The following is a 20,801-nucleotide window of genomic DNA, read 5'->3' on the forward strand; positions in this document are numbered from 1 at the left end:
ATTGTTATTTATGTAATTTATTGTTGTTTTTGTAATTTATATTTGATTAACTGATGGTTGTTTGATGTAATTTTTAGTTAATTTTTGTTTATGTAATTTATTTAAACTCTATTTTTAAAAAATTTACTGAAAAATCATGTAAAAAATAGCATATTTATATTATTAATTTTAATAATCATGTCAAAACGAAATAAGTCATAACTAGGGGTGCAAACGAACCGAATGTGTTCGTGAGCTTTACGAGCCCGCTCGATAAATATTTGATTCGTATTCGAGCTTATCGAACTCGAGCCGAATTCGATCATGTTCGAACTTTTTTTCGAGCCGAGCTCGAGACGAAATTACTCTGTTCGATAGTTCGCGAATAGTTCGCGAGCCTTAATATTTAATTAATATAATATAATTATATAATAATATATATACATTTCGAGCTTTCGAACCATAATATCCGAATAGTTCACGAATAGGTTCGAATATTTCGAACCGAACTCGAACTCGAACTTCATTTCAAGCCAAACTCGAGCCAAAATATTTGAAATTATCGAACTTCGAATCGAGCTCGAACTTGAATATACTCTTATCGAGCCGAATTCGAACTTTAAAATTTTATCATATTCGGCTCGATTCGGTTCGTTTGCACCCTTAGTCATAACCGACCGATGCAATTCTGAAAGCTCGTGCCAGTATAATTTGTCGAGTCGGATCCAAGCCTATCCACGAGGCCCGACTTGGATTTATTTTAGTAAAAAAAAAAAGAAAATCGAGGAAAATATAAAGGGCTGTTTGGCTTCGCAGCATCTCGTTAAGAAAAACACCATTGGAAATGGCAGGTTCAATTCTGAAAACCACTGCAGAGAAGCTGGGACCCGCCGCGCGGAAGCAAGTTCTATCCCTAACGGACTCCGCCGCCGCTAGAATACGGCAGCTCCTGGAGCAGCGCCAGCGCTCTTACCTCAAGCTCGGAGTCAAGGCTCGCGGCTGCAACGGCTTATCCTACACCCTCAATTATGCCGGTGGATTCCCCGAGCTCCATTTCCTTTGTTCTTTTTAATTAATTTTCCAACGCCAGGAGATTGGTATTCGATTTTTGATTTGTGGGTAAGATATCGTGCGAATTTGTTAGTTGGCGGTTGCTTGTGATCTTATTGACTTTCAATGTTTTTAGCCCGATATTATGCATTTGATAACTCATAATCTATTAATATTTGCACTCGAACAGGGAAAATACCACTCTTTTACTTATATTTGTCGGTGATGCCATAAGCTTCTATTAAATTTGTGATTTATGTGAAGAGCTGGATGGCGATTCTTTTAATCATGATCACGAGTTTGCCATTGTATATAGAATTGGTCACTTAAATTCTTGATTGAGCTTTGTCATTCTCATTCTACTGAGTTTGATATGAATTTTGAAAGTTTCTCTATGATATAATTGTCTTCATGTTTTTGCTATCGGCATGAAGAAAGCACGGGTATCACCCACATATGGTTGAATCTATGCTTAACTGGTTGAGTTGAGATACATCCATGGAATAGTTAAGCGTGAATATCGAAATGTGCAAGGGATATACATTTAATATGGCATTCCGAAATATATCTCATGTTAGTTTTCCCAGTGATATTATTCCACATCACTTTTGTTTCATTTGAGTTGATCGTGTTGTCCTGAAATGCTAAACTTTCTCAAATTCAGACGAGAAAATGAAGTTCGATGAATTGGTTGAGGACAAAGGCATAAAGATATTGATTGATCCAAAAGCTCTAATGCATGTCATAGGAACTCAGATGGATTTTGTCGACGATAAACTCAGGTATAAGATTAGTTAAATACTTGCTCTCCCTGATGAATTCAACTTAGTGGCATTTTTGTTGTATTATTTGCACATATGTTTATGCTTTCAAAATTGTTTTATCCCATACCTATTTGGTCGACAATTGAATTCAAAAAAATGAAAGATAAAAACTCATTCTTTTCATCAGCTTTCTTCTATACCTGATTGTGCAGTACTCTGAGATTTTGGCATAGAGGATGTTGAATTATAGGGAGCATGCAAATTTTTCGAAATAATTTCCATGTTGAGTTTTTACTTTCTACACCATAGAGTTTCTACTTTCTACAACATAGATTTCTGGTGACGACAATTTTGTTTGGTTATGCGAAGTCTGTCTAAGATACCAGTGAAGGCAGGGATGACCTAAACCTTCCGGAGGCAAGAAAATATTCACTCTATACTACCTATGTTGCATGTGCGGATATAATTGCCTCAACCCCGCCCCCAGCCCAGGCCTCACATCATTAAGCGACATGTACATACCCTGACATCTCTATTTGCTCTTGAGCAGATCTGAGTTCATATTCATTAATCCAAACTCCAAAGGGCAGTGTGGCTGTGGAGAGTCTTTTATGACAGTGAGCAATTCTGAAGCAGCCAAGCAAGGTGGTAGCTCGTGATGGCAAGTTACTTTGAGCTTGTATTTTCTTTATTTACACAAGAACATGTATATAGATCGGAGCACGTGCTAGAGAGGAGAAAAACCAAGCAGAAATTAAGTTCAAGAGACTGAATCGGCCTATGGATCCGGATCTTGTAGGTTTTCAAAACAGGAATAAATCACCAGTATTCCGGTGTTGTAGAAAAACAAATTATGTTTAGACTTTGTGTTGAAATGTCTATATTTTGTTTCTGTTTACGAGTCATGTCAAGAAATCACGATAATAAAAAGTATTAACTTGCTCTTCCATTCTATCACCGCTGATCGATTTTAATCTGATCCATGGATTTGGAGAAATTCTTGCCCAAACCAAGTTACCAATGCATATTTCATTTTCCAATCTGGGATGTCACATCATACAGACACACATGATATTCTTCAACTAATACTCTTGATCTTCAAGACATACCAATTTTCATTTCTCCCATAGTATAATTTGTGTTCATAATAATTGAAAGAACATGTTGTGCACATGTCTTTTAAATTATTTCCTTATTGCATTCAATTTTTATATTTATAGTTTTGCCTTTCTTAGAACAAGTTTTAAAATTGGTAATATCAGTTATATCTTGATTCGAAATATTTGATTCTGATGATATATTGTTTCCATGCTTTGTAAGTTCTTATTTATGGAAATATATTGAAGATCTATTTATAGGAGTGCTTGGACCGAGAGAGATGACAACAACGAGATAGAGAGATCAAGAGAGTGAAACATAGAGAGCAAAATACATAGAGAAAGTACTGCAGAAATTCTAGAGTATTGAAGTTCGATCATTGAAGAATTTCTGAAGAGATACTACTGCTACGTTGTGTTGCCGAGTAGTGTTGGAAACACTGAAGAACACACGAGTGAAGTGTTGTTCAGAAAGTATTTTTTTGGTTTTCGTTTTTCGGTTTAGAACTTCCTATTGATTTATTATTCTAGTTTTTACTAATTTTTAGGAAGTCTTTTATTTTCTCAATGTGTTGAGAAAAGTAGTTTTTCGTAAACAATCACTAGTTGGTTTTTGTAAACTGATTTGATTTTCTAGTGATTATTTCACCATGAGGCATCGTACAAGTACTTAGTACTTGTGCATAATTATTTTTGTGTTATTTACTTTTACTGTTAGTTAATTATTCTGCTGCATAGTGTTATCGTGAAGTGTTGACAACACTGAAAGATAACACAGACTCGAATATTTATTTCTGGTATTTCTGTGATTTCAGACTGTCCAAACCCTACAATTGGCGTTAGAGACGCTCACTTGACGATATTAAGTGTGATTCTGTTTTTGTGTTTGACAGGACATCACAATGGAGATACCTTATTCAGGAACTGCTCAACGTCCTCCAATCTTGGATGGATCCAACTATTCTATCTGGAAAGTAAGGATGCGTGTCTACATCAAATCGATTGATGAAAAGGCATGGCAGCGTGTGCTACAAGGATGGAATCCACCAAGGAGAACTGATGGAGAAGAAGATTTTCTCCTCAAACCAGAAACGGAATGGAATGCCGATGAAACTGCTGCTTCTAATATGAACAACAAAGCTCTTAATGCTATATTTACTTCTCTTGATTCTAATATGTTTTCACTTGTAACTAACTGTGTTTGTGCTCAACAGGCTTTGGAAAAAACTTCAAATGCACTGTGAAGGATCCGATAGTGTGCATCGAACCAAAAGAAGGATTCTCACTACTCAGTTTGAAAATCTGAGAATGGAAGAAAGTGAGACAATCGATGATTATGAACGACGTTTGAGGAAGATAAAGAATGAGGCAATTGATCTTGGTGATGCTATTTCTAACGAACGTTTAGTGAGCAAAGTGTTGAGATCACTGCCGGAAAGATTTCAAATGAAGATTTGTGCCATTGATGAATCAAAAGACACATTGTTGCGTGTTTTTCGCTCGCAAGCGCACGATGTCAAGTTATAATATAGGAATTAAGTCCAAGTCGATCCCACGGAGAATGAATAAATAATATTATATCAAATATTTGCAACTAATAAAATCCTAATCCTATGTAAAGCTACGAAAATGGTTTGATTTTTATAAAACTAAAATTTGCAAGAAACAAAACTAAATAACCACGAGTTCACGAGAGAAAAATTCAATAAGCGAAGAATGCTAGAGGTTCGACTTCACTTGACTGTTCACCACAATTTATTTCTAATGATTGTTCAATTATCAATTCTTCTAGTTTATTAGCCAAGAATCCCTATTATTTTCTATCACATCTCTCGAGTGTGAAGCAGAAATTCGTATTCAATAACAAACTCAATATTTTTAGCAAAGTTCAATTATTAAATCCGGTAAATAGCATAAGAATTCTTCTAATGACTTCTATGGAGTTATATGCCTCTCGAACAATATAAACACCAAAGATGTATTTTCCTATGTCGTATTCAAAATCTCCTCTCTCGAGTGATAGATTCTAAATAAATTATCATTCAATCTATGACCAGTAAATTGAAAGCATTAAGATCAGGAAAACACAAATAAACTGTAAGAAGAAATTTAAATATATAAATCAAAATATCTCAATCATGGTTTTCAGTCAAAATCCGTCTACCTCTAGACTAAGAAATTAGTTCATAACGTATTAGAAATCAATACGAAGATAGATTGAAAGAATATGAAAACTTCATGGATACATGAAGAACACCAAACTCCATTGATGAGAAGCAAAAACTCTGTTTCTGTTACAAAGATATGAAATGAAAACGTACATAAGAAAGTGAACTAACTATCTATTTATACAATGAAAGAATAAAGGAAAAACGTGTTTTCCTAACCAACACTTGGTCAACTATTTTAATATAACGCAATTCAGAATCAAATAAGACATGTTTTTCCAACAATCCATAAATTAAGAAAAATAGAGTTTAAAGAGAAACTAGAACGAATTAGAATGAAGCTTCTCCGTCGCCGGATGCCGCCGTCTTTCATCTTCGTACCGAATTCTCGAGCTCTTGTGCAATCCTAAACTCTCAATCGCCGTCCTTATGCTCTGAATCCTCTCTAAACCCTCGTATCCTCCAAAATAAGTCATAAAATCCTTTTAAAAGCTCGATCAAGACTTTCCAAAATTCTGAACACTGCCTAGCGCTGGAGCGCTAGAACTCGGAGCTGGAGCGCCCGACAATATTCCTTAATAGCGCTGGAGCGCTGGTATGATAGCTCTGGAGCGCTATTTCCTCGACTTTTCACCTTTCGGAAGACTCCGTATAGCGCTGGAGCGCTTAAATGATAGCGCTGGGGCGCTATACTGATTAACTCTCAAAATCCATTTTTCAACTCTTTTCTCCAATTCTTTTTGTCCCTTTTTCCTCAAATAAAATAATTAACACTCAAATTCCTGCAAACAACACAAACAACAAAAGAAATGCATAATATCGCTCAAATTCCTCAATGTGCAATATATCGAGAATAACAAGGAACATACACATACCTACGACAATGACCGTCAGTGGTCATCGTCCATGTCATCACCTTGAGGGGGCCAAACAGGAGGCTGGGGAAACGGCTGATACCCGCTGGATCCAGGAAAATGCTGGGCAAGGCTCGTCGTGAAATCCACCATATAATCCATGAACTGATCAGTCCGACGGCAATGAATGTCTAGCCTCTGCTCCAAACGTGTCAACCGCTCATCATAAAGCATATCAGCTCCCTGAAGTGGTAGTGGTGGTGGTTGGCTGCTACTAGCAGGGCGATCCTGAGATGCTGCTGCTCTCGGAGTTGGCGGTACATTCTCCCATGTAGTCCCAGTAATAGGTCCTTGGACCTTAAAAAGCTCTTAATCTGCACCCCATGTAACTCCAGCATATGCACAAAGTGCTGTGATCAGAGCAGGGTGCGGCAATCCACCAGTCGTGATGCCCTTAACTGCCGCAATAATGGAGTCCTGAATGATGTTCCCCAAGTTCACCGTCTTTCCTATGACAATACTGTAAGTCAGGACAGCCCGTTTCGTTGTCACATCAGAAGTGTGGCTGGTGGGCAGCACACGAGCAGCTATCAGAAAAAACCAAGACCTCGCGTCTTGGTTCATTTTCCCGGAAGGAAAATGCACCACTGATCCATTCTTCATCTTCCACTGTGCCCCTTCTTCACAAAGAGTGGAAATAATCTCATCATAGTCCACATCACTTGCCTTGAATGCCGAATACTCATCCTCATCTATAGATGGCATACCATAGAGGGTGTTAATGGTATGCCCATCAAAAGCCACCCGCTGACCTCACACTAATACATGGTATTGTTCATGCTTGCACTTCAGATTGGCGTAAAATTCTCGGACTAAGGAAACCACGGCATCACCGGGAGGTTGGACAAAACCCGTCCATCTTCGCTCATGAGCTGCATGTCGTACATCCCACAATGGTAGAGGAGAATTAGGATCAAAATCTCTTTCTCTAACCATGCTCTTGCTCACCATGAGAAGATAATTCTTGGCGGCCTCTTCATCCCAAAACCGATGGGAATCGAAAGTACCTGACGAAGATGCCCCCTGCTTTTGTTTCTTTCTCGGTGCCATTACAATACTCTAATCACAATTCAACCAGTAATAATTCAACACAACAGCTCATCACCGCTCACTATTCCGCTCAATCACCAACCACTCTATAAGATTCACGACGCCTCACAACCAACAATAACAATTCGGCCAACCCGATAAGAACGCACAAAGCACAAATCTTCGACAGAACACAATGTTACTGCAAATAGGAACCGCCAACAACCCTAGTAATCACAATTCAAGCAATCAAATCTATCACTGTTAAACTCCAAAATATGAACTTCAGAAAATCAGTGATTGAACAACATCAATGCGCATAATTCCCACTGACACTTAGCACTATCCAATGAATCCTCTAAGCCGAAAATTTCGGACATAAAATTTAACAAGTCCTCAAGTTACCTCGAACCCGGAAAATCGCCGAGTAATCTTGCAAGCGAACTAGCAATGCGATTTGGGGAGATGATGAACAACAAAGAGTCCCTTTTTTCGCGTTTAATTCGAACCAGATCTTCTACAGCCGAAGATGGGAAGGAATCCCCTTTCTCGTTGAACCCGAGCTGCAGAAATATTGGAACCCGGATGACTAATCGTGGAACTCACGATGCTAGAAACATATGAAAGGGTGCAATTGACGGTGAGGCTGAGATTTTCAGGAGAAAGTTTGCGATCTTTCAGGTCTCGGGTCGTTTGGAGGCGGCAAATTACAAGGCTGGGAATGAAGAAGGGTTTGACTGAATGAAAACTGAGATCCCTTTTTATTTTTCAGAATTTTCTCGATAGCGCTGGAGCGCATGAGAATCGGCGCTGGAGCGCCCGATGCTTGTCCGAGAGAGAGCTGGAGCGCATGAGAATTGGCGCTGGAGCGCCCGATGCTTGTCCGAGAGAGCGCTGGAGCGCTTGGAAAACGGCGCTGGAGCGCAAAACCTTCGACTTTTGAATTCACCGAATAGCGCTGGAGCTCTGGATGATCAGCGCTGGAGCGCTTAACCTTCGACTTTTGGCAATTAAAGAATAGCGCTGGAGCGCTGTATGGCTAGCGCTGGAGCGCCTGAGCTTCGAAGTTTTGCACTCCTAAGAATGATTTTGTGCATAAAATTACCTGCAATAAAACTCTTAATTAGGACATAAATTAGTAAAATAAATAAAAAGACTGAAATTCAATAAAATTAACTAAGAAAATAAAATAAAGTAAAACCAAATTAAAATTTGGGTTGCCTCCCAAAGAGCGCTTGGTTTAACGTCGTCAGCCCGACTTTTCTGGAGTGTTTATGCAGGGTCTATCAAAGCAACTTTCTCCATGTTCCGCACTTCATTGCCAAAGTAATGTTTCAACCTCTGCCCATTGACTTGAAAGGTTTGACCATCTGTACAGCTCAGTTCAATGGCTCCATAGGAATGCACTTTCACCATGATGAACGGATCAGACCAACGAGATTTCAACTTACCTGGAAATAATCTGAGACGAGAATTAAACAATAATACATGCTGCCCAGGCTCGAACTCTCTCTTCAGTAATATTTTGGCATGCCACTTTTTGGTCTGTTCTTTGTAGAGCTTGACATTTTCGTATGAATGATTACGAAACTCCTCGATCTCGTGTAACTGCAACAATCGCTCTTCACCGGCAGCTTTCGGATCAAAATTCAGCTTTTTCACTGCCCAATACGCTTGATGCTCCAACTCTACTGGCAGATGACATGCTTTACCAAAGACCAACCTGTATGGCGACATGCCAATAGGAGTTTTGAACGCGGTCCGGTATGCCCATAGTGCATCATCCAACTTGATTGCCCAATCCTTCCGGTTCGTGTTGACATTCTTTTCCAGAATTTGCTTAATTTCCCGGTTGGATATTTTAGCTTGCCCATTTGTTTGCGGATGGTATGCACATGCCACTTTATGCCGAACACCATATTTTGTCAGTAATAAGATTTTATTGCAAAAATGCGTACCTTCATCACTGATAATGTCCCTTGGAGTTCCAAACCTCGTGAAAATATGTTTCTGCACAAACTGCACCAGTACACGAGCATCATTAGTGGAGGTGGTGATGCCTTCCACCCATTTCGAGACATAATCAACAGCCAATAAAATGTAAGATTGCCCAAAAGATATAGGAAATGGTCCCATAAAATCAATTCCCCACACATCAAATAATTCAACTTCTAAAATATTGGTGAGAGGTAATTCATGACGCCTAGATATATTTCTCATCCTTTGACATCTATCACATGATTTTACCAAGGTATAACTGTCTTTGAATAAATTTGGCCAGTAAAAACCAGACTGAAGTACCTTGGCGGCTGTCCGTGTGGCTCCAAAGTGACCACCATACGGTGCCGAATGATATTGTTCCAAAATTTCTTTTGCTTCAGCTTCCTCTACACATCTTCTTATCATTTGGTCCGAACACTTCTTGTACACAAACGGATCATCTCACAGATAGAATTTGACATCATGAAAAAATTTCTTCCTTTGGCGATGATTAAGATCTGGAGGTAAAACACCACAAGAAAGAAAATTAGCAAAATCAGCAAACCAAGGAAGTTTAGAAGTTATCTCAAAAAGATGTTCATCAGGAAATTTCTCCTTGATGAGGCCATGTTCAACTCTTCCTTCCAACTCCAAGTGAGACAGATGATCCGCCACTAAATTCTCACTCCCTTTCTTGTCTCTAATTTCAAAGTCAAACTCTTGTAGTAAGAGTATCCACCGAATCAATCTCGGCTTGGCATCCTTCTTGGCAAAGAGATAACGAATAGCTGCATGGTCAGTGTAAACAATTACTTTAGAGCCAATGAGATAGGACCTAAATTTTTCAAAAGAAAACACCACAGCCAACATCTCTTTTTCAGTAGTAGTGTAATTTTGTTGGGCTCCGTCAAGAGTGCGGCTAACATAGTAAATTGCCCGAAACATTTTATCTCTTCTTTGTCCCAAAACTGGTCCCACAGCATAATCGCTGGTATCACACATCACTTCAAACGGCTCTTTCCAGTCAGGCACAATCATAATAGGCGCAGAAATTAATGCCTCCTTGATCTTTGTGAATGCCTGCAAACACGCATCATCAAAAATAAAAGATGTATCTTTTTCTAATAAATTACACAAAGGCTTAGTAATTTTAGAAAAATCTCTGATAAAACGACGATAGAACCCGGCGTGTCCCAAGAAACTTCTAATGGCTTTCACATTATTTGGCGGTGGAAGCTTTTCAATCGCAACCACTTTTGCTCGATCCACCTCAAGCCCATTAGATGACACTTTATGCCCAAGTACGATGCCTTCTTGCACCATGAAGTGACATTTTTCCCAGTTAAGCACTAGATTTTTCTCTTGGAAACGCTGCAAAACAAGGGTCAGATTGTGCAAACAATGATCAAAAGAAGACCCAAACACAGAAAAATCATCCATAAAAATTTCCATCACTTCTTCCACCATGTCAGAAAAAATTGCCATCATGCACCGCTGAAAAGTAGCCGGTGCATTACACAAACCAAATGGCATTCTCCTAAAAGCATAAGTACCATAGGGACATGTGAAAGTTGTTTTCTCTTGATCCTCTGGCGCTATAGCAATTTGATTGTAGCCAGAATAGCCATCTAAAAAACAGTAATGTTTATACCCTGCCAACCTGTCAAGCATCTGATCAATAAAAAGAAGAGGAAAATGATATTTTCTAGTAGCCTTATTCAACCTTCTATAATCAATGCAAACTCTCCAACCAGTAACAGTACGAGTCGAAATCAACTCGTTTTTCTCATTTTTTACCACAGTCATACCTTCTTTTTTCGGCACAACCTGTAATGGCGACACCCAAGAACTGTCAAATATAACATAAATAATACCAGCATTCAATAATTTCAACACCTCAGCTTTTACTACTTCTTTCATCGCAGGATTTAACCTCCTTTGATGATCAACATAAGGACTATACGACTCCTCCATTAAAATCTTATGCATGCAAATATTGGGACTAATTCCCTTGATATCAGAAATAGACCAACCCAAAGCAGATTTAAATTTTCTCAAGACTCTTAATAATTTATCCTTTTCATCATGAGTAAGATAAGATGAAATAATTACCGGGTTAGTCGAATTTTCTCCCAAAAATGCATAACATAAATGACCAGGCAGTTCTTTCAATTCAGGAGTAGAAACTGGTACCTCTTTTTCGACTTCCTCAGACAATGCTTTAATTTTGTCTTGGCCATCCTTTTCCTTTGGCAAACTTTCAAGAGCAAGAAATTGCTCTCTAAGTTCCCAATCATCATCATCCACTTGATTTATGGAATTAATCAAGCACCTAGCCAATGCGTTCTCCAATTCCAATCCTGCACAAAAATTATTCTCATAAGAATTTGATAAATCAATGCGATTACAAGAATGTACCTCATCTTGGTATTTCATGGTTTTATAGATATTGAAAGTGACAGCTTCACCACCAACTCGTAGAGTTAGTTCACCCTCCTGCACATCTATTAACGCTCTGCCAGTCGCCAAGAATGGTCTCTCCAAAATTAGAGGGACATCTTGATCTTCTTCCATATCAAACACTACAAAGTCAGCAGGAAAAATAAACTTATCTACTTTTACCAAGACATCTTCCACAACTCCTCGAGGATATGTCAAAGAACGATCAGCCAACTGCAGAGTAATCGTGGTTGGTTTCACCTCGCCAAGCTCCAAAGATCTGAAAATAGATAAAGGCATTAAATTAATACTTGCACCTAAATCACATAATGCCCTATTAACAGTCGCACCACCAATAATACAAGGAATAGTGAAACTCCATGGATCTTTCAATTTCTGTGGCAATTTCTTTTGCAGGATGGCGCTGCACTCCTCTGTCAACTTCATTGTTTCGAACTCTTCAAGCTTTCTCTTCCTCGCCATCACATCCTTCATGAATTTAGCATAATGCAGCATCTGCTCCAAAGCATCAGCGAATGAAATATTTATATGAATTTTCTTGAAGATGTCAAGAAACTTAAAAAATTTTTCATCCAACGCTTTCTTCTTGAACCGCTGAGGATATGGCAGAACAAATTTTTGCACATGCGGTTTCTCAGGCACAACTGCAGACTTGCTGGAATTTTTGCTATTAGAATTTTCGGACTCCACCACAATCTCTTCAACTTCCTCGTCATCCACTGCCTTCGGCTTATCTGTTCCAAGTTCCTTACCACTTCTAAGAATAACAGCCTTGCATTGCTCTCTAGGATTAACCTCGGTATTGCTAGGAAACACACCTCTCTGCTGATTATTCAATGCATTTCGCCAATTGACCAATTTGTGTTTCAAGATTTTTTATAGAAGCGCTCACATTGGTCAAGTGCGTCTCCATACTATCCAGATTATTCTCATTCCTCTTAAATCTTGTGGAAGACTCTGAAATAAAATTATGCACCAAATCTTCCAAAGATGCCTTACCCTCACCATTCTGAGTATTGAACCCCAGTGGAGGATTCAACACATTCTTATTGTTTGCATAAGAAAAATTCTCATGATTACGCAAACTAGGATGATACTGATTGGGTACAGGATTACCTCGATAATTGTTATAATTCCTGTTGTTCACATATTGCGCTTGCTCCACACTCTCAAATCCATCAGCAGAATTTACTGCAGTCGCCAGTGATGCTGTCTAAGTAGAACTTTGATTCCCTTTGGTTAGTGCAGCCAACTGTGTAGAAATAGTAGCCATCTGAGCAGTCAAAGCAGTGAATGCATCAACCTCATGAATTCCAGCAGGCTTTCTTATTGCAGATCTCTCACTTGGCCACTGATAACTGTTAACAGTCATTTGCTCAAGCATCTCATAAGCCTGTTCAGAAAATTTAGAAAATATTGAACCTCCAGCTGCAGCATCCACAGAAATACGAGTTGGCCCATTCAAACCATTGTAGAATAGTTCGATCTGTTCACAATCTGGAAAATTATGGTTTGGACACTTCCTAAGCAACTCCTTGTACCGCTCCTAGTCTTCATACAATTGCTCAAAATCTTGCTGTTTGAATGTAGTGATCTCTATTTTCAACTGAGCCGACTTAGCAGGTGGGAAATACTTAGCCAAAAATTTGGAAGCCATATCCTCCCATGTAGTGATACTTCCAAGAGGTAGTGATTGCAACCAACTACGAGCATTGTCCCTAAGAGAGAACGCGAACAATCATAGTTTGATTGTGTCCTCAGTAACACCATGAATCTTTACTGTGTCAGCAATCTCCAGAAAAGTACGTAGGTGCAAATTTGGATCTTCAGTAGCTGCACCCCTGAACTGATTTTGCTGCACCATATTAATCAGAGCTGGCTTCAACTCAAAATTATTTGCTGTGATATTTTGCCTAGCTATCCCAGAATAATGAGTATTGATCATCGGTCGAAAGTGATCTCTGATCAGCACCGGGGCATTATTGACAACTCTTTCTCTTTCTCTTTCTTCAGCCATTTGTTGCAACTCTTCTCTTCTAGCTTTTCTCAAAGCTTTAGCAGTTTTCTCAATTTTCGGATCAAAGAGCAGTGAGTCGTAAATTTGGCTTTTTCGCATAAACTGCATAGAGAGGAAAGATTTAAAATTAGAACCAAAAAAATAAAATAAAATGCTCTAAATCAAAATTAAGACTAATTAGCAAAATTTAATATAAATCAAATAAAATTCAATTCCCCGGCAACGGCGCCAAAAACTTGTTGCGTGTTTTTCGCTCGCAAGCGCACGATGTCAAGTTATAATATAGGAATTAAGTCCAAGTCGATCCCACGGAGAATGTGAGACCTCGGTTCTAAACATCTAATTAAGGAATAAACAATAATTAAGCATCCAAGATCTAAGAACTAAAAGCAAAGCAAAGGAAAAAAAAAAATTTTTTTAAAAGAGGGCCGCGCTCGGGCGGCCAAAAACCGCCGCTCGAGCGCGCCCTGGACAGAGGCGCTACTGGTCTCGGGGTGGGGTACGCTCGGGCTGCTAAAAATTGCAGCTCGGGCCCCCCCCCCCCCCCCCCCCCTATAGCTGTCCCGAGCCCCCTATAGCTGAAACAAAACAGCAGAAAGCATGCTTGCAACTCCATCTAAATCTATTCCAATGTAATCCAAATCAACACATACATTATAAATGCAGTTCCTCCGATTAATACATGAAGTTCTAGGGTTTAACAACTACTCCAAAAATAGAACATGCCACGGTAACAATACTGCAAAGCTTGCATGTCAATACAACATAATAACGAAGTTCGATATCTAAACATGTTCTAACAACGCTAGGTAGACATGCTGACACGACTTCTAAACCGAGTCTCACTGCTACAACTTTCCCTCGGAGCTAACCATGCCTCTTCTGACTTGATCCTGCCTCACCTGTTGCCAAGTACACATACAAAACAAAGCAACAGCCGGATAACCGGTGAGAATGATAATCCCAGTAAAAGCAACATATCAAATAATGGATATACAACATGCTATCAAACAACATATTCAAGTCGAAGCTAAATATATGCATGTCTTTAAAACCAGGATATCGATTCTGATAAACAAGGGAGTGCTGCTCTGCTTTTGGGATCCCGAGGATGAGATCACGTAACAACTCACCGACTCTCCCAATCGAGGTGGTGCCACGTATCCCACTCCTCTAGACTTTGAGCAACCATAATGAGTATGCTAGCACTAGGCGAAATACTACAACCTAGGCCACTCAATCATAGTTCCCAAACGTCTAAACAAAAAGGGCGGTTCTGCCCGCTGAAAACAAGATTGGCTCAAGATGAATGCATAACAGAAACATAAAACATAAGCCATTTAACAAAAGCCAAAACAATCAAACAAAACACAAGTTCCTCATGCTAGAACAAGTGTAGATGCAAGTACGTGATTTCAAAAGGGAAAACTCGAGAACCACAGTCCCGAGTATGCTATCCCGCTACAATGACTGCTTTTACCTTTCAATGCAGTAGCTTCCAACTCCGGATACGCTACAAAAGAGATTGTATCAACAACTATACAATCTAACAACAACAAGGCAACGGTTCAAGGAAATGCTCTATACCGTTCTTTGTTCAAATCTCGGAAACGATCAAACAGCTGCTAACACTGGGCTTGATACCTCCAAACGGATCTGTACGGAGACAAATGAATGATCAATAACCAAGATCAACTTATAAGCCAAGTTCCAACAACTCAAAAACGGTTCAAAATCCCCAAAACTCAAACCGACGGCATAACGGCTATAACTGAACAAACCGGCAACGCAGACGGCAGTTCAATACCAATAACAACTCAATTCAATGCTAATACAACAACAACAAGACAAACCCAACAAATCTCAAAACTCACATTTTCGAAAATAGCTTCCAAAAATCATAACAATTCCGAACGTCGCTCTATTTCAAAACCGACAGATAATTAACGATCAGAACTCTGTCAAGAACAACATACTCGAATCTAGAACGATTCTAACAACATCCAAAAACTAGAATGTATCGGATCGAAGAAGAACTTACGATATAACAGAGCTCTCACTGCAGTGATCGATAATCTGCCTTCAGAAATAATTTCCAACGGACGGATCGAGCCCGGGATGAAATCACAAAGCTCAAAAGCTCAAAAGTGGCGTCTACAATGGAGGAGGCGTGCTTGAGGAAGGAGAAGAAAGCTTCTCCAATCAAATCCAAGTGTAGATAATATATAAAAATCAATATTTGCGTTTTATTCCCTGAAATTTCCAAAATTTGCAAAAAGGACCATGATCAAAATCAAACCGGCTCGAGAACTCTGTAATCTCTGATTAACTCAAATAAACTCATTTAAGATAAAAACGGGGCGTTACAGAGAATGAATAAATGATATTATATCAAATATTTGCAACTAATAAAATCCTAATCCTATGTAGAGCTACGAAAATGGTTTAATTTTTATAAAACTAAAATTTGCAAGAAACAAAACTAAATAACCACGAGTTCACGAGAAAAAAATTAAATAATCGAAGAATGCTAGAGGTTCGACTTCACTTGACTGTTCACCAAAATTTATTTCTAATGATTGTTCAATTATCAATTCTTCTAGTTTATTAGCCAAAAATCCCTATTATTTTCTACCACCTCTCTCGAGTGTCAAGCAGAAATTCGTATTCAATAACAAACTCAATATTTCTATCAAAGTTCAATTATTAAATTCGGTAAATATCACAAGAATTCTTCTAATGACTTCTATGGAGTTATTTGCCTCTCGAACAATATAAACACCAAAGATGTATTTTTCTATGTCGTATTCAAAATCCCCTCTCTCGAGTGATAGATTCTAAATAAATTATCATTCAATCTATGACCAGTAAATTGAAAGCATTAAGATCAGGAAAAAAAAATAAACTGTAAGAAGAAATTTAAATATATAAATCAAAATATCTTAATCATGGTTTCCAGTCAAGATCCATCTACCTTTAGACTAAGAAATTAGTTCATAATGCAATTCAAAATCAAATAAGACATGTTTTTCCAACAATCCATAAACTAAGAAAAATAGAGTTTAAAGAGAAACTAGAACGAATTAGAATGAAGCTTCTCAGTCGCCGGATGCCGTCGTCTTCCGTCTTCGTACCGAATTCTCGAGCTATTGTGCAATCCTAAACTCTCAATCGTCGTCCTTATGCTCTGAATCCTCTCTAAACCCTCGTATCCTCCAAAATAAGTCATAAAATCCTTTTAAAAACTCGATCAAGACTTTCCAAAATTCTGAACACTGCCTAGCGCTGGAGCGCTAGAACTCGACGCTGGAGCACCCGACAATATTCCTTAATAGCGCTGGAGCGCTATTTCCTCGACTTTTCACCTTTCGAAAGAATCCGTATAGCGCTGGAGCGCGTAAATGATAGCGCTGGGGCGCTATATTGATTAAATCTCAAAATCCATTTTTCAACTCTTTTCTCCAAATTTTTTTGTCCCTTTTTCCTCAAATAAAATAATTAACACTCAAATTTCTGCAAACAACACAAACAACAAAAGAAATGCATAATATCGCTCAAAACACAACAAAAGCCAACCTAATTCATATAAAATATAAGTGCAAAAATTGCACTTATCACACATCAATTTTGGGATTGGATGAATTGATGAGTTCACTTCGAACATATGAGTTAGAGATAAATTTTGGAAAAAAAGGACAAAGTTAAGTCTATTGCACTTCAAGTTTCTAATGACTCATACAATGATTTTGTTGATCTGACACAGAGAGTCAACGAGTCTGACTTAGGAGATGATTCAATCGCCTTTCTTACCAAACAATTTGGTAACTACTTGAAGAGAATGAGAGATTTTAAGAAACCTGGTCAGAAACCTAAAGTTTTGAATGCTCCTACTGTTGGAAAACCATTGAGGATATGCAGACCAGAACAGAATACCATCCCTTCAAAGAGTCAAAATCACTTTCAGAAAGAAGGAAAAACACTGAATATCTCAAAGAAGTTTGAATCTGTGAAATGTCATGAGTGCACAGGCTTCGGTCACTATGCTAATGAGTGCCCAACCAAACTTCGCAAAGGAATGTGTGTTTTCCTAAGTGATGATGAAGATGAGGAAGGAACAGAACAAGGAGAAGAAGAGACTCACAATGCTCTTTCAGTTTTGGTGCTGCAGAAGAAACACAGTGTTATCATAGGTGTCACAATACTTGGTCACAACACTGACCAAAAGGTACTGTGTTTGAATGCATATGTTTCTGGAGACTCAAATCAGGAAGCTGGTGAAGTAGAACTGTCTTGAGATAATGCTCAGAAGATGTATGAAGAATTGTATAATGACTGGATATTAAGGAACAATACAAATTCTGCTTTAATAAAGGAGAACAGTGAACTGAAAGCTTCAGTGGCTAGACTTGAAGTTGTTCTGAGCAAGAAGGATTTAGAACTAGGCAAGGTCAAAGAAGAGCTTGGAAGAGCCAATGCAACTCTCGCAAAGTATAATTCAAGCAAGACCAAGTTGGATTCAATTCTGATGATGGGAAAAGATGATAGAGCTGGTCTAGGGTTTCATAATAGCAAGTTTGAAGTTGGGGAGTCGTCACAAACTATTTTTATCAAAGAGAAAAGTAACTCTGCTAGTGTTCCAATTGCAATTCCAAAGGAAAAACCAATTTCATTGAAGGCACAAGCTCCTGTTCAGAGGAAAAAGAAAATGAAGCGTAGGTTTGTTTGTCATTACTGTCATAAGCAAGGTCACATCAAGCCTTACTGTTATAAGCTCAGGTATGACTATATGTACTGAAATTCCAGGCAAGAGCTGTCATCAGTGTTGCCAACACTGAACCAGAACACTGCAAGGAAAAAAAATTCTGAGAAAAAGGTTTGGGTACCAAAAGCTAAATCTAGTTGTAATGTCGTTTATACTTCCTTGAAAACTAATGTTGCAGGTCATTGGTACTTCGACAGTGGCAGTTCACGCCACATGACAGGATTGAAGAAGTATCATTCTGTCTATTTTGAACAAGATAAAGGAAAAGTGACATATGGAGGAGGAGCCAATGGAAAGATTGTTGGAAAAGAAACTTTGAATGTAGAAGGTGTAATGCCCCACTGTATCAAGATGGGTCTTTTCAGCGTGCTTATGTCCTCACTCACACGCACCCTGGAAAACTTTCCAGGGGGTCACCCATCCTATAATTGCCCCAAGTCAAGCACGCTTAACTTTGGAGTTCTTATGTGATGAGCTTCCGAAAAGAAGATACACCTTCTTGATATGAATAGTACATATGAAATCTTTTAAGCTCTCCTCAACCATGTAGTCCCATACCTACACAGTCTCAGAATCCCTCTCATTCCGGCACGGGATCGGTTCATTCATGTCTCCCTCCGCCTAGAAGCCTATCAGGAGCCGCTCATTGTCCGTGCAACCTCTTGGCACTGGCGATCACTCCCTGCCTCTTCAGCCCTGGGCGTCACATGACAAATAAAAAATGAACTGCTACTGACCTGAAACCACTAACAAGAGTGTTAAGGGGGGGCCGAAAGGTGTTCCGGCGTATCCCCTCCGACGCTCAAGTCAGATGCTAGGATAGCAAAAATATAGAGAGTGGTGTGTGCACACGAGTGAAAAATTAGGATCCGAATAATAAAAATAAACCTGGTATTTACAGGAGAGAGCTCCGGGTTTATCGCTTGCCTTCCTTATCAGGAACCCGAGAATCCCGGGATTACAATCCCGGATATCTAGGCTGAGATCTCGCTTAAATCTGATTCAATAAAGGAAAGAGAGAAATGAATCATTACTGAGCCCCTGAACTCACCCTTAACACTGATCCTAACACCTTATCTAGCTCGTCCAGGTGGACAAACCAATCTACGAAGCTAATTCCCCATTGATAACAACGCCGAGCTGAGCTCCCTAACACCTAAGATGAGCTTCCGACCCGAGCCGGGAATTATGGAGAGGGAGCCTCGCCGAGCTCCGAGCTCCCGAGCGAGCTCCCGACCCGAGCTGGGAATTATGGCGAGGGAGCCTTGCCGAGCTCCGAGCTCCCGAGCTGAGCTCTCGCCGAGCTCCAAGCTCCCGAGCTGAACTCCCGACCCACTTCTAGTTGATTAGGGATATTCTCTTTATCCTAGGGTTATCGATAAGCTGAGGTGACCCCCTCCTCCGGGTATCAGCGACCTCCTTGGATGAGCTGAAGAAGCTCCTCCAAATAAAAGATGAACTGCTACTAACCTGAAACCACTAACAAGAGTGTTAAGGGGGGGCCGGAAGGTGTTCCGGCGTATCCCCTCCGACTCTCAAGTCAGATGCTAGGATAGCGAAAATATAGAGAGTGGTGTGTGCACACGAGTGAAAAATTAGGATCCGAATAATGAAAATGAACCTGGTATTTATAGGAGAGAGCTCCGGGTTTATCGCTTGCCTTCCTTATCAGGAACCCGAGAATCCCGGGATTACAATCCCGGATATCTAGGCTGAGATCTCGCTTGAATCTGATTCAATAAAGGAAAGAGAGAAATGAATCATTACTGAGCCCCTGAACTCACCCTTAACACTGATCCTAACACATTATCTAGCTCGTCCAGGTGGACAAATCAATCTACGAAGCTAATTCCCCATTGATACCAGGGTCGAGCTGAGCTCCCTAACACCTAAGATGAGCTCCCGACCCGAGCCGGGAATTATGGCGAGGGAGCCTCGCCGAGCTCCGAGCTCCTGAGCTGAGCTCCTGACCCGAGCTGGGAATTATGGCGAGGGAGCCTCGCCGAGCTCCGAGCTCCCGAGCTGAGCTCTCGCCGAGCTCCAAGCTCCCAAGCTGAGCTCCCGACCTTACATATATATATATATATATGTATTGCATATATATTTTTATATTCATTATTTTATAATTAGAAATAGAGATAAAAAAAAAATCAGTAGCACTTTTAGGATGTTTCATCTGCCGGACGAGTCTATGTGATGCAGGCGGAGGAAGCAGTACCGGATACTTTGCGCATCACTGGTAATTTAATTTAACGCATTAAATTTATCGCATTTGGATTTCCCAATTCGGAACTACACGAGGAAACCTGTTCTTGCCTAGAGTTCGATTCTATTTCGAGGACGAAATTCCATTTAAGGGAGAGAGAATTGTAACGCCCAAAAATTCGTCACGTAAATCCACATGCATAACTAGGAGGTTTAATAATTTTAAAATAATGTGAAAATGTGTTAAATTATTTTTATGAATTATTATGTGAATTATGTGATTTATTGACATGTTTTAAATATTGTTTCGGCATTTAAATCGGTATGATATGATTTATGAATTTATTTAAGAAAGTTTATTTTATGATCGCGTAGG

General features: G+C 39.4%; 2 protein-coding genes and 1 non-coding gene across 3 annotated transcripts; 2 read left to right on the forward strand and 1 right to left on the reverse strand.

The window, feature by feature from the left end:
- The first annotated feature begins 782 nt into the window (after positions 1–782).
- On the forward strand, positions 783–2,719 carry LOC140866950 (iron-sulfur assembly protein IscA-like 1, mitochondrial). The gene is made up of 3 exons (XM_073272013.1): positions 783–1,013; positions 1,694–1,811; positions 2,344–2,719. Exons 1-3 carry the CDS (start codon positions 824–826, stop codon positions 2,450–2,452), a joined length of 417 nt encoding a protein of 138 aa, XP_073128114.1. The 5' UTR covers positions 783–823; the 3' UTR covers positions 2,453–2,719.
- Positions 2,720–9,443: 6,724 nt separating this feature from the next.
- Positions 9,444–13,458, reverse strand: LOC140861779 (uncharacterized). The gene is made up of 8 exons (XM_073264788.1): positions 13,414–13,458; positions 12,334–12,486; positions 12,066–12,263; positions 11,604–11,936; positions 11,175–11,477; positions 10,790–10,830; positions 10,200–10,641; positions 9,444–10,061 (listed from the first exon to the last, which is right to left on the reverse strand). Exons 1-8 carry the CDS (start codon positions 13,456–13,458, stop codon positions 9,444–9,446), a joined length of 2,133 nt encoding a protein of 710 aa, XP_073120889.1.
- Positions 12,944–13,049, forward strand: LOC140870105 (small nucleolar RNA R71). Its single transcript, XR_012147085.1, has one exon. It is a non-coding gene; the product is annotated as a small nucleolar RNA R71 (small nucleolar RNA).
- Positions 13,459–20,801: the final 7,343 nt, after the last annotated feature.

This window comes from Henckelia pumila, chromosome 4 (assembly GCF_033568475.1).
Source record: "Henckelia pumila isolate YLH828 chromosome 4, ASM3356847v2, whole genome shotgun sequence".
NCBI classification, from domain to species: domain Eukaryota; kingdom Viridiplantae; phylum Streptophyta; class Magnoliopsida; order Lamiales; family Gesneriaceae; genus Henckelia; species Henckelia pumila.

Coding starts and splice junctions, on each gene's coding strand:
- LOC140866950 (XM_073272013.1), top strand. CDS start 824: ATGGCAGGTTCAATTCTGAAAACCACTGCAGAGAAGCTGGGACCCGCC. Junction 1,014..1,693: donor CTACACCCTCAATTATGCCG/GTGGATTCCCCG, acceptor TCTCAAATTCAG/ACGAGAAAATGAAGTTCGAT. Junction 1,812..2,343: donor TTTGTCGACGATAAACTCAG/GTATAAGATTAG, acceptor GCTCTTGAGCAG/ATCTGAGTTCATATTCATTA.
- LOC140861779 (XM_073264788.1), bottom strand. CDS start 13,458: ATGGCTGAAGAAAGAGAAAGAGAAAGAGTTGTCAATAATGCCCCG. Junction 12,487..13,413: donor GAGTTGTCAATAATGCCCCG/GTGCTGATCAGA, acceptor GCAAACAATAAG/AATGTGTTGAATCCTCCACT. Junction 10,831..11,174: donor CTGAGGAAGTCGAAAAAGAG/GTACCAGTTTCT, acceptor TATATTTGACAG/TTCTTGGGTGTCGCCATTAC.